The sequence below is a fragment of the Plectrocnemia conspersa genome, unplaced genomic scaffold (genome assembly GCF_051122295.1).
Source record: "Plectrocnemia conspersa isolate PC_06_02 unplaced genomic scaffold, ASM5112229v1 ptg000012l, whole genome shotgun sequence".
Lineage (NCBI taxonomy): Eukaryota > Metazoa > Arthropoda > Insecta > Trichoptera > Polycentropodidae > Plectrocnemia > Plectrocnemia conspersa.
In genome coordinates, this window is record NW_028277176.1 from 14,981,976 (window position 1) to 14,996,573 (window position 14,598).

Genomic DNA, 14,598 nt, shown 5'->3' on the forward strand with positions numbered 1-14,598 from the left:
TTATTCGTTTGTGTATAACTGATGCTGAGTAGCATTTTTTTCTTCAAGATAATCATATTTAATCATATAGAAATACCGTAGAGCAACGCATTAGTAAACGCTTTTATTGTTCACCTGACTGATATTATTGTTTTTTTACAATTTTCCATTCCATTTCCCATTATCGTTGTTGCTCCTCCACGTCCATGACTAATATCATGTTTTATTGTGTAATATTAATGTTGAAATAATCAAATTTACCGAACGCTTCAATAACGTTAATACAATAAGCTAAAGGTGTAAAAAGTGTTGTTTGGCCTCCCGTTCAGAGCGAGGAAGAATCAGAAAACGAAAGTTCTCAACCGGTTCTTCCTTGTCAATCTCCCAAGCCGATCTACCGCACAGAACCTGCTCCTCAAATGCCTGCTCCGTGGTTACTGAAACAATCTCGATCCGATCCCGACAGTCATCACGTAAAATTCTCCGAGCAACTAGTAGAGGAGAAGATCCTCGACAGCGCAGAAAGCGTAACGTCCGAAATGAGTCAAGAGTTTTCATCCGCAATGCATAGTTCTTCCATGATGTCTCAGACATCGAGCTCCATGATGTCCCAGTCGTCAAATTCGACGATGACTTCAACACAAAACTATCAAACAACAGCACCAATGTTAAGCATTTCATCTCAAATGATTGAAGGAAATGTGAGTCAGCAAAAAAGCGATCTATTGTTAAAAGAAGTGGCTCAAACAAAGATGTATAAATCTGAAACGGGCGAGCCTATACAAACGACGTTTAACGAACCGTTAGCGGATACTATGGCCGTGAAAGAGATCAAGGAAGTAGAACAAATCAACGAAACCAAAATCCATAAGCACAAGGAGTCAATTTGTTCCGCTGAAGTATCACAGATCACAGAGAGAAGAACACCGATAGAATGTGTGGAAACAATCAGTGAAGCTGTCGATACCCAAAATTTAGTTTCATCGATGATAAGAAATGAAACACCTAGACCGGCATCTCCTACACCGGAAGACGTATCTAGTCCTTTAATAGAAAAGCAAACGTTTGAAGAAATGTGTTCCTCTTCTGTCGCAAAAGAAGAAAACAACAATGAAATTCAAATTGCTTATAAAGATAATATGGAATTTAGCGGTATTCAAACTCATGAACATTCATTCTTAGAAGCTGTAACAACCGCACCAGAAAGGCCTTATTCACCGTTTCCAAGCACAACGCAAGCTCCGACTGTTTGTACATACACACATATTGAAGAACATATTAAGGAGCCAGAAGTCAAAGTTTCAGAGAATTTGATGCAATTACAAACTGAGGCCGTAACTGTATCTCAATCTAGTGCAGTTGAATCGACTGAATCTGAACAAGTTTCATTTAAAAAAACTTATTGCTCTATTCCTCCAATAAAGCCTTACGTTCCCATAAATAAGACATCGGGTGAAACTTTCTCAATGCCAGAGGAAACTACTCCATACTTTCCTCCAGAAATATCGATGACAATTGAACCGAGACCTCCGAGAGATGGTGCCATTTCTCCTTTTGTATCGGCGTTGACTGTTGCTCCTGCACGTCCCTATACTCCATTAGGTGCTCAACCGATTGAAAGAGGTTCTTTAGTAGAAGCGTTAACGGTAGCCCCTGTACGCCCTTTCACGCCTATTACGTCAGAATGCGCTAGTCATTTCACCGAATCAATCTCTCAGTCCATGACTCAAACTCAATCTCAATCGTTGACGACTAATAGTACATCATTCGAATGTATCAAGCCGGTTGCTACTCAACCGTGCCAAACGTTCATGCAAACTTCACAAGCTCCTATTCAAACGGCTTGTCAATTACAATCATCGATTCAGACTTCAGCTTTTAAACCAGTTATGAGAAGCGTGCAAACTTTCCCCCCGCCGCCACCGTGCGAGTTTGCTGGTGAGCCCGTATCTTTCCCACCGGTGACTGAAGAACTGAAAGCACACTATGCTAACAATTCTTTACAGTGCCAAACTATGACTTCTGAGTCACATCAGATTTCACAGTCATGTGAGCAATTTACATCCAGAAAATCATTTGAAAATAAGCAAATGGTCTTTGAGCAAAGTCTCCAAGACGAAAAGCTCTCTTCTTACGCAAAAAATCAATCGTCTGGATTACATATGCCTTCTCATTTACCTTGTTATCAACAACATCTTGAGCATTTACCATCTCAAATGGGCATTACACCAGAGGTCGTAAGTGATCCTCCCATTCTTCAAGCACCTATAACTCCAGTGATGGCTACGGAATCAAACAATCCTACCATTAAAAAGGTACAAAGACCTGCTGAACCAGAACCGTTACCGCCCGTGATAACTTACCCACCACCTCAAATGATACCTGAAATTGAAACAATCTCAGATTTTCATAAAGATGTACCAATCACTATGACTTTCCAGCCAGTTAGTGATAATATAAATCTCCGTACTACGCCGATTATTCGCAGTCGGCCTCACACTCCGAGTCTTATCAATAAACCAGCTCCATTAATCCCTTACTATCAAATGAATCTAATATCAGTCGAGCATAATGCAGCAGAAACAAACTTATATGAGCCATCTAGTCCCGATGTCAGCCGTTCGCCGACACCTAAACTTCGCACACAATCACCAGCTCCCGGACCACCTGGGAATCCGTTGAAAGCTCCTCGCGTTAAAGAAGCTCCTCAACAACATCAACCTTTATTATGTAAAGCTACGTCAAATCTCAGAAAAGAGCATGAAATGATTCAAGCTAAATTCGAAGGCGGTGTTGAAACTTACAATGCATCGGGAGCCAAAAACTGGTGTTCAACTCAACAATCAGCATATGAAACGGAGCATAAAGAATCTAAAATAGGCTTTCATAGTCAACAAAACGTTCAGACAATGGTGAGCGAATCCTCCGTGATTAACCAGCAGAACATGCAGCAAGCGTGCGAAACTCAAATGACATACGAGTCCGGTATGAATTCCGTACAGAAGACGAAGAAGATGTTTGAAGAATTTGAACGGTCGCGATCCGCTAAAACTATCGAAATTCAAAGGCGAGGCTCGAATAGTTCAACGAAAATCTTATCCAGTTATCCACCGGTCCAACTACCTCAATCCAATCTATACCAATTGAATAATATTCAGTCAGAGGCAGTAAAACCATCCATACCCTCCCAATTGCAAACTTTTCCTCCGACGAATTTTTCTACCCAAATGAACATGGCTCCGAAACCCTCATCCGTCAGCGGGCAGCCACCCTTTACCAATAGTGGTGCTAACAATAAAACCAGTGGTCCGGTTTGTGATCCCACCCCCTCCGCAGGTGCAGCTAGCGGCGCTGGCGCCGGTGCCGGAGGACGAGGCAAAGCGTTCGGCGTGTCGTCGGCTCCGAAGCGCGGCAGAGGAATCTTAAATAAAGCTGCCGTACCCGGCACACGAGTTCCTTTGTGTGGTCACTGCAATGGACAAATTAGGTACATGCTTCGAAGCATGTTAAATACGTGTGTGTGTGTGCAACTTTTTTTGTTTATAATTCATAGAATATGTATTATTATGTTGTACAATAACTTTCTTTCTATGAAGATTCCATAATCTGATTTATAGTTTGTCATTTCTTACACATTTTTGACAAAATTCGTACTATGTATTGAAATATCATATTTTGGTTAAATACACAAAGAGCATTTGCAATTGAATTTGTATATGATAGATGTTAGTTTTTGCTTATGATAGATGTTAGTTTTTGCAAACTAACATTTGTCACTTTGAACACGCGTGATTATTGACAGCTGTCTGATTTACAGTGCTGCCAGTCACTCCTTTTCTCTGACGTGGTACACGTAGTCGCCACGTTAAAATCGACTAAGACAAATGCTCTTTTTTATAGCTATAACTATTATTACTGACATTTTTACTTAAAAATAACATAATTGTTTGAGTCGAAAAATTCATTTTTAATCAATGCATTATGTAATATGCTTCATAATCAATGATACAAATACAATTATATATGATATTTAAGTATTTTGGCAAAGCAGACTTATTGTAATATTATGAATTTTGACAAAAATATATATAAAAATAAAACGACTATAACATAAAAACTCTACAAGCAGAAAAAAAAACGTTTTAAGATCATCTTATGATTTTATATATGAATCAGATTATTGTTTCTTTGCTTCAAAAACATTTTTATTACAATTGTAGGTTTGTGTACGTGTGCAACCATATTTTATTTATAATTCGTACAATATGTACATTAATATTAATGTTGTTGGCATGTTTTTGATTATATTAACTCACTAACTTATTTTCTAATAGATGACACCAATAATAAACCGCTGTGCGAGACGCCCGTTAGGACGGATTTCAACGGGCTATCAAAGAACACACTGATGAGACAGCTGGCCAAGAATGCCCTCGACGGTTACGAAATTGGCATACAACGTAGAGTCAAACCCGGAGATCACATAGCGACCATGGCTAATAAAATCAAAGACACGGTTGTGATGAAGCATCCGCTGAATAATTCTCCATTGACAAACAGCACCATCGAAGCCAGCAAGCATCCAAAAGGCGATCATTTTATGAACGGAAATATAAAACCTGATATTCCTCCAATGGTGCAATTCAATGGTCAAATACCGCCTCCTCCGCCGCCGCCGCCGAAGATCAATCAGACAAATTATAAATTTAACGGCAACGGCAACGGAAACTTGCACAGTTCGCCATCTGTAAGTCAAAGCTCTTCACCTCTGACGAGTATCTCGGGAAGCGGTTCTTTATCTCCAGCGTATGATAAACAGATTCATAACGAAACGAACCTACCACCGAGACAGCTCACGTCAGCTTTGCTCAATAAGATGATATTAAAAGAACTGATGAATAAAGAAAAGGTTGAGAATGAAAATAAAATTAACATTAGTCAAAATTTAAAGAATAACATCAGCGACAAATCGCCAATCATTAAACCTTTAGAGAAAACTAACATTATCAAGAACGATAACTTGAACAATTCTCCGTACATTAATGGCGGACAAGACGTTGGTAAGAAATGCGACGTTGTAGACAATAGCATGGATTCGCCTGTAAAGCTCAGAGAAAAGAAGAAAAACCTTAATGAAGATATCAATTGTGGCAAAAGAGATTCACAAATCGTCACTAGACCTATGAGTACGATCGCATCAGTCGATTTAGTGGATGGAGTATACCCAGTTTGCAATCAGTGTAATAAGCAAATCACTAGGTAAAGTATGCTTAACCTCATATTAAAAAAACAAATTTCAATTATTCTGCAGTAGTTTTTGAGTGTTTTAATGCTAATTTTTAGCATGTCTAACAAGTTTAACTTCTCTGTTGTGTTTATGTAGTAATTTAGTTGTTCAGAAAATAAAATTATAAATGATAATGTTAAAAATATCTGATAAATTTGATTTAGTAAAATGAACATGCTGCAACTGGCATCATATTTTAAAGTATTTGTAAAAATTGTTGCAGTTTAAAAAATTATTTACGAACAACTCTATATACTGTGCTAGCATAGAAACTTTCCAATCATTATTCGTATCTTTAATGCATAATTTATTGATTTTAGGGGTCCATTCATAACCGCATTGGGACGTATCTGGTGCCCGGATCACTTTGTGTGCGTCAATAACACGTGCAGGCGCCAACTCCAAGACATTGGCTTCGTTGAAGAGAACGGCCAGCTCTACTGCGAGTATTGCTTCGAACAATTTATCGCCCCAGCATGCGATAAATGTCACGGAAAGATCAAAGGGGTATGATGCAATACCGTATTTTGGGTCTTCACTGTTTTTTTTTATTATTAATAATATAATCGATTAATTTAGGACTGCTTGAACGCCATCGGTAAACACTTCCATCCTGAGTGCTTCAGCTGCGCTTATTGCGGCAAGTTGTTCGGTAACAATCCGTTCTTCTTAGAAGAAGGTCTGCCGTATTGTGAAGCTGGTGAGATATTACATATATAGAGGGAAATGCACGAATACTACTGGAAACAATAAAAAAATGTGATAATTATTTATTTAATAATACATCCACCTAATATCTACACATACAAATAATATGCTGATGATTCAAGTGTTAATGTTTTCTTTATGAATCTTTCTTAAATTTACTATCTATAACTTTTGAAATATTTTAAATTTAAGATTTATTGCGATTGATTCAAAATATATCAATATACATGAATTTATATATTAGGCAGACCATTTCAATCTTTCACGCTAAGAAAATCAATGTTTTTTATCGTTTATTTTAAATTAATTTCGAGAATCATTATCAATAGTTTTATTTATATCAATTGTACACTGGCATATAATGTGAACATTTGGAGTGAAATTTTACGACCACGGAAGTGTTATTATCGTTAAAAGCCAATGACGCATATTTGCGTCATTGGCTTTTAATGATAATTTAAAAATCACACTGATTTTTTTGTTGCGTTTACAGCGTTGTCAATCGTAATTCTTGTAATTAAAAGAACGAGTATTTTACTTGCGGTATTAATTTGGAAAACTCAGTGAAATAAATTTTCTTCCAGCACGAAAACAAACCTGCGTTGCTGTTAATAATTAGTTGCGTTTCATCCTGAAATTAATGAAGGTGCTAAATTATAATAAAAAAACTCTTCGACATCTTCTTCTCTATCAAATTTAATCGTGGCTGTAATGCTACACAAACGCTTGTAGTATAAAGAACAGCTAAAAAATAGTTTAATCACCTTAAAGAAGGTGATATCAGCTTAAGAGATTCTCAAGTTTAGGCGTCAATGAATTTTAGCGTGACATGACATTTATCAATGCTAAATGATAATCAATGTACAGAAGTCCATCTTTACAATGAATCTAATAGTATTATAAAGATGCAGTATAATATTAAATACTATATTATATTTTTTGATTAATTATCGATTCTCTAATTAGTGCAAAAAAACTTTTCGGGCAAACCTTTATAACCAAATAATGTATGAAGTCTAAGAAAAGACAACATAGATATTCACATTTATTTTTGTAGCAATATTCGTGCTTCATCCTTTATTTTTTATTGTTAACAACTTATTTATTTATGGATTATTTGACATGTTTTTCAGACTGGAATGAGCTGTTTACAACGAAGTGCTTTGCATGTGGATTCCCGGTAGAGGCTGGAGACAGGTGGGTGGAGGCCCTCAACAATAACTACCACAGTCAGTGCTTCAACTGCACGGTGCGTATGCTAAACTTACACATTACATCTTATACCCACTTCGATGTCATCCGATCGCTACAGCTTGCAGCGAATGCGAATTTGATTCCATCCAAGGGCATAATTCTTTTATATTGTTAATAAACATGATATGTTTTACATACAATACCGTCAAAAGGTAATGTTAGATAGGCATTCCGCAGATAGATCCAATAGATGATATAGTAACGTTCATTTTTATGTTCATCGTATAAGTTTGATATTATGATCAAATAGAATAGGTTCGCTTCTTCCGTCAAAACTATTTCAGTTCAAGCTTTACAGCATTATTAATGCCAAAATACCAAAAAATTTGAATAAAAACGCCATCCATAAAATAATCATATCAATCTCTATTGTCCCTAATAAACGAATGGTGTTAAGTTTTAATATTATACATACAAAATTGTCTAATTTGTTTACTTTTTACAAGTTTTTCAACTTCTTTTTATTCCAGCGCACAATCACTGTTTACTATACACGACTACAGCAACAGTCCCTCGCTTTAACATAGTAACTTTTGACAAAAAGTTTTTTCTTAATTCAATAGCCTAACATGATCATAGGCTTATTTGCTTCAATTCTATTGTGTTGAATTATTATTATTATTAATATCGCCATATCATTCATACTTACATATAAAAAAACTAACAGCGCCACCTAATGCAAATTAAATTAAAAAAAAAACCAATTTAAAACCTAAACAATAAAAACGCCCTCAAAATATTACACAAATATAAATTAAAATATTAAATATGATAAAAAACATGGTGGCCGTTTAACAAGAATATTATCGTAGTTTAGTTTAAATAGAATTATGTGAACTGGGTTTTTTGAGTGAATACTAATGAGTTCCGTAGTTTGTCTTAAAAATGAATAAAAAAGCATAGTATGTTTTTAAGCTTTAATACTAATTGAACGCTTAGAGCTATAGAGTAACTTTAGGTATAATAAATACGGTAGAAACTCTGTTGCGGGAAGCTGTAAGGTTTCCATGTAATTTATAGTGTCGTCGATTTATATGTGAAAGACATCAGATTATATCGTAAAGACTATTAAAAATAGTTTACGATTGCATTGTCATATCTTCATAATAATCTCATTATCTGACGGTAAGAATTAGTATCAGATGCAGTGTCGAATATAAGCTAATCCTAGACATTTAGTTGCCGAAATCAGATATATCAGCTTTCATTGCAAAATGCGACGAAATCATTAAAGAAATAATCAGATACATTTTAATGAGCTATAGGGTAGTTCATAAAGGGTCGGCAACCAAAGAGTTAAAAAAATACAGTTTGTATGTATAATTAAAAAAGTCGTATCATTGAAATGGGAATGGCAATTGTTTGAAAATATAGTAAAATAATACTGTACGTTTATATTTATTTTTTTATAGCAAACTCAATTTATGAGATATTAGTATTTAACCCTTTAATTGCCGAGAATTTAATGGCGAGAATTGCCAGTTCCGACTTCATGATTAAAGAAAGAATCAGATCAAATTATTTATTTATTGTAAATCTCCCATTGCAACATGTCAGGCGTTAATGCAGTACAACGACGTAGACATAATAAAAAACTACTAAGTCGTGAGACACCAGATTGCGACTTAAATCTGTAAATCAATAACATATATTTTATTAATTATAAACTGTTATTCCAGCTTACAAACTATGCACAAACTAGCTCGATTTTATTTTTAATTATTCATCCGTGATATTAGGAAAATCTAGGAAAACATAATCTGTGATAATCGATCGGAATTATATTTATATAATAATCACTAATTTTGATCTCCCAGAAACGATGTAAATTGAAAAACACTAGGGTGTATATGGGTTTTAAACCCAGGTCTTTCAGGTATTAGTCACCGACCTTTACCACTAGTCTATCGCTCAATATAATGTTATTTAGGTTTCGGAAATTAAAGGGTTAAAAATCGTAGGTTTATTTGTAGCTTAGTTATACATATATATTTTATATGAACCTGAGTTTTGCTAAGAGAATTTATAAAAAATAAAGAGTAAAAACTGGGTTTCTATCGTATTTCTTTGCATTTGATGTATCTGTTTATATGTTATTGTAATATATCACAATATTAATTGAATAATATGTAATTTTTCAGATGTGCAAAAAGAATCTCGAAGGACAGAGCTTCTACGCCAAGGGAGGACGTCCGTTCTGCAAAAACCATGCTCGTTAGTTCATACAATGATAACGTTAACAACACATCTTTATTATGTACACCCAGCTGTAATCAAATTTATTATTCACAAGATGTTTCCAACATAAGGGAATTACAAAATTCTTCTCCATATAATACTGACAAAGGGATATTTTCTGATATATTAAGCGATACGGGAAACGTTCTCGGCACAGTAACCGTTGACACTGTTCACAGTCTGACAACTTGCAACATCACAGACACGCAAATAGACGATCTGTCCGACGTCGAAGACGATTCGTCGTACACCGATGGCGTCACGCCAAAATCAATCAGCGGCACTCTCCGCACTGAAACATATACCAACGAAGATGTGTTACGAATAAAACTGACTCCGACACTGATGGAATTTGACGAATATTTATATGGTCGGCACACACCGCATAAGTATCCGTCAGTTCCCCAATACCTTGCTCCGATTGTAGATAGTCAAGATGCATTTTGTGAATCTATATCGCAAAGAACGACTCCTGAACCGTTTTGCAATTTTCAACAAAATTTTTCAGAGGGAATCGTATACAAAAGCCATATTACGGTCGAAGAGAGCTCTGTGCCTCTGCTAGATATTTCAACGGATCACTCCACAGAGCAAACGATAACGACACCGTTGGATAACATAACAGAAAATATCGAGGACAATTATTGTGATATATCAGTAGTTAACGTAGTGCACGATATACCGATACAAGTTGTTGGAGACACCTGTGATGGTAGCTTGGTAATTAATAACGATGATAACAATAATGTTATCGATGCCGACATTGATATTAACGATAGCAACAACAACAAAATTGTCAACCCTCCGAATCAAATCGGAGACGACGAGCAGCAGTCCCGTTCGATTAACGAATTTAAGACATCGGACGAGAAACGCATCTCGAACGATGATCTGATGCCCAAACAGGATAATGTTCAACATTCACAATGCAAATTGAATCAGCTATATTTAACTATATCTAATATACCCGCTCATTACCATGCTGCAATAATTTGCTTCATGTTGATCGCTTACAATGTAATTAATAATTTTTACAAGCAACATTACGATAATGCATAGTTATTTTTACTTATTTATAATGATATAAATATTCAGTAATAATATCATGGTTAATTATATTTTATCAAAAAATAAAATTATAAAAAAAAAACATTGAACGATCAAATTATAAGATAAATTTAAGAACTTTAAACATATTATCATTAGTAAGATGATTAGAATTATACATACATGTATTTTATATGAATATTAAGTCAGTTGTCCTATTTTTGATCAATTCTAATGTAAACTAGTCATTGTAAATTGTGTTTGATTTTAAAAAATAATATTTTATGTGTTATCAAAATTGTCGAGGTGAAATATGTTATTCGAATCTTATTATATACCATATAAACATTTTTTTTAATTAGAATATAACATATTGTATGATACACACATATAATTTTACTTGCGAAAATTAAAAATATTTTAATGTATTATATACGTATATACGTACATATATATATGAAGAATGAAAATCAATATTGAAATATTTATGCATGCATATTGAAATTTTATTTATTTTTGTTGGCGTTATTTTTTATGAAAGAATAATATTGAAGATTTATATTTGTAATGTAAATCGCAGAAGCCGGAATTTCGATGCTCAACAACACATTGAAATTACCGTGATTTATTGCGATTTTAATGACTTATGTACATTAACATGCCAAATATGCACACATGTTTAACGTATAAGTGTGTATAGCATTCTATATAGATGTGTAAATTAATTTTTTTCTTGCTTTATCAATAAAATAAAAATGAACTTGAAGAATTTTATTTATTTATTTTTACATGTTTGTACATCTAAAATCAATTATTATATTATATATATATAAATATACATGTTCCTTCTCAAAATTCAGGTGGACTCGTATATGATTTACCATCTTTAAAGTATAAAATAGCATCAGGTTCTCCTCTTTCCTCTTTTGGTAAACGTTTACCAGTCATTAATATTTGACGAAGTCTGAAAAATATGAAATAAAAATATATTATAATTACAAGAATTCAAAAGCCTAATACATAATACATTCGGATCGGATAAAAATTAAATTATTTTTGTAATATCATGAATGTAAAAAAAAATCATTTTATAAATGATAAAATTAAAACGACATTTATATCAGCCACATAAGATTTATAGAGATCTTAAAATGAAGAAAAGTAACGCAAACTCCAGGTAAGTAAGAATATGTTAACGAATATAAAATTACAAATTAGCATATACAATTTACAATGAACAACATAATTGAATTATTAGCATAAATTATACTATCAATAAAAATATTTTTAATTAAATCCAAATACGACTTCAGTCTGAGAAGCAATATATGAAGAATTTACTTTTACAATACTGCGGAAGATCGGAAAGAAGAAGTCAAGATAAATATATTTATATAAAAAATTGTAGCAATCATTTCAAAAACAATAAGGATATGTAGATACTGACATAGATGTTTTTAATAAAATTAATAAGCAACAAATTCAAAACCTAAGAAGTGTTTATAATTTCATTGTTGAAATGATAAACGAAGACGTCACACTAACAACAATGTACGGCATATTTAAGAGATTTTACAGGAAATAATAAAACCGATAAAGAATTATAATATAAGTTAACATATATGTTCCTTAAATTATGATCTATATATGTAGAATGAAAATAAGAGGAATTTTATTCTAGATCACAATGGGTAAAAAGCTTTGTTATTACTAAAGAATACAAAACATCACTATTGGATTGTAGGAAAGTCGAAAATGTAATTAAATTAACACATAGTACTCATTGAGCACCTAAAGGTCTAATATGGTTATTTAGTATAATTTAACGCTGTAAATCACTTACATTTACTGAACCATAATATTTTTTTAAATATACCATATATTAACAAATTTCGAAATGGTGTGCAAAAATATCTGCTGCGGTGAAAGGGTTAAAGCCAGGGCTGTGGAGTCGGAGTCGGAGTTGGAGTCGTGGTGTTTTGGCCGGAGTTGGAGTCGGAGTCGTGAAAAATGAGCGACCCCGAACATTTTTTATATAAAATGCATTTTTTTAAGTTATGAAATTTATGAAATTTTAATTGCGTAATGATGAATGTGTATAGCGTACGAATATAAAACGCGTAGAAAAACATCAAAAATACCTGATAAAATTAAACTTTTTTAAGTCGGAGTCGGAGTGGAGTCGTGTTATTGGTAAATATCGGAATCGGAATCGGAGTCGAAGTCGTGTTTTTTTTAAACGACTCCACAGCCATGGTTAAAGCACCTGGTATTGCATCCAAAAAGTTAATTTACTGCAACTCGTTAGAATAAAAGCAGCCACTAGATCAAACCCAGCACAATAGACCAGTAATAATGTAACCAGTAAGATGACTAATCCTTGAAAAACCTACCGTGTTTCACCAAAACTATGAACTACTCCAAAAATAAGCCCTAATTGTAAAAAACGACTAAATGATAAAATTTGTTAAAAAAATATGCTTTTGAGTCTAGCTCTGTTTAGTTTCCGTTATATTCGCTCTCCTCCATTGGCGGTAATTCAACGAATGCGAATGTTGATTCATTTTCTAGAATTTTCTTTCGGTGTACGGCAACATTCCAGAATCTGCGGTGCAGACTACATGGAATTACCTATTGGTGGATATGATAGATTTGGACCAATTATTCTATAGAAAATGAAGTTGCAAAAAAATCAGGCCAGAATTCATTATTTGATGAATTGTAACGATATTCCGGCTGTAGATTGTTGTACTGTAGTAAATTTAGATTGTTATATATTTATAAATAAATTTTGTTTATTGTACATATAAAATAAGACACCCCCTGAAAATCATTCTATTTATTTTAATATCTTTATTTAACCTCTCAGTGTCATTCCACAACTAGGCACTATTCAATGTACCATAACTCTACCAAACTAATGACAAAACCAAAATGTTAATACGTCGTTGTAAAAGTGACGTTTTCAAATGTATAATTACTAATTATTTTACGAAAAAATTAAAATAAATCAGCAAGATAATGAAAAATATAAATAAATACATCTTGTCATTAATAATTATGTAAGGTATGGAAAATATATTATAAGATTATCATGTACTTCAAATTAAAATATACCAAACTATAGAAAATAGTGTGGTAATAATGATACTTACTTTCCAGTGTCGATTAGTATACACATTATACTAACTGAGATAAAAATTGTCCAAAGCCTTGTCATCACAGGTTCAACGTACGGTTTATGTCCAAAATCTTTTATACTACGTGAAGGTACAATTGTACCAAAAATCATATTTTTAAAAAGCCTCGTAGCACACAACATCTTGTACGATGAAACGTCAAACTCGTTTTATTTTTAATTAATTTTTGTTCATAGCTTCTAATTTATCGGCCTTGTACTTCTTTTATACAAAAAAAAAACAATTAAAAAATAATTATTATCAACCTGACATAAAAAAATAATTCAGTTTAATTTTTAATAATTAATAAACGAACTACAAGAAGAGCTGGCGGGGTAATATTGATCTTTGTATCAAGTAAGTTTTTGATTCGGTAGTATTATGGTTACATTGAAAACTTGAAATTGTTGAATGCATATTTAAAAACTATGTCTCATTTAACTGGAAATTATTGTTAATTATTTAAAAAAAGATATCATTTAAGTAAATTACTAACAGTAATTATAACTACTTTTCCCATTATGTAATGATATGAATGCCTTAGTTTTATAAAAGTATTTTATGCTATTTTAAAATTCCTAGATACAACAAATTGTAATTTTAAAGTACAAATAATTTATTTTACAAATTAACTTTCACAAGCCCGCGCTGTACGAAATTTTCTTTGTCAGAGAATTTCGCATGAGAAAGATGTGTGAGTATATCAGACGGTGAGTATATCGCCTTTTCTCTCACACGGTGCGAGCAAGATGTACAAGCTCGTGTGACAAAGTGAGAGAGCTAAACTAACTATTTCTGTTACAAGTTGTGACAAGGAATGGTAGGTTCTTTGTTTACCCGAACTTTTTTGTGAGCGTGGGATAATTCGTAAGGTATTAAAATACATATTCTATTCACTTTCCTGAT

The 14,598-nt window shown here is 33.3% G+C and overlaps 1 protein-coding gene and 1 long non-coding RNA gene across 16 annotated transcripts in view; one reads left to right on the plus strand and one right to left on the minus strand.

Moving 5' to 3' along the window:
- The window catches only part of Zasp52 (Z band alternatively spliced PDZ-motif protein 52), a 69,028-nt gene extending 57,749 nt beyond the window's left edge, over window positions 1-11,279 (plus strand). For 6 of the 15 annotated variants that reach the window (XM_088199789.1, XM_088199792.1, XM_088199793.1 and 3 more), the window contains 5 exons: window positions 3,316-3,466; window positions 5,587-5,773; window positions 5,846-5,966; window positions 7,108-7,223; window positions 9,370-11,279. In XM_088199789.1, the coding sequence (XP_088055915.1) occupies window positions 3,316-3,466; window positions 5,587-5,773; window positions 5,846-5,966; window positions 7,108-7,223; window positions 9,370-9,447 (653 nt within the window). In that variant the 3' untranslated portion in view covers window positions 9,448-11,279. Of the gene's footprint in view, window positions 1-270; window positions 3,467-4,313; window positions 5,239-5,586; window positions 5,774-5,845; window positions 5,967-7,107; window positions 7,224-9,369 lie in introns of all 15 variants that reach the window. The other 9 variants (XM_088199782.1, XM_088199785.1, XM_088199784.1 and 6 more) reach the window with 2 other exon arrangements.
- LOC148228346 (uncharacterized) lies at window positions 11,270-13,864 on the minus strand. Its single transcript, XR_015811620.1, has 2 exons — window positions 13,669-13,864; window positions 11,270-11,477 (listed from the first exon to the last, which is right to left on the minus strand). It is a non-coding gene; the product is annotated as an uncharacterized LOC148228346 (long non-coding RNA).
- Window positions 13,865-14,598: the final 734 nt, after the last annotated feature.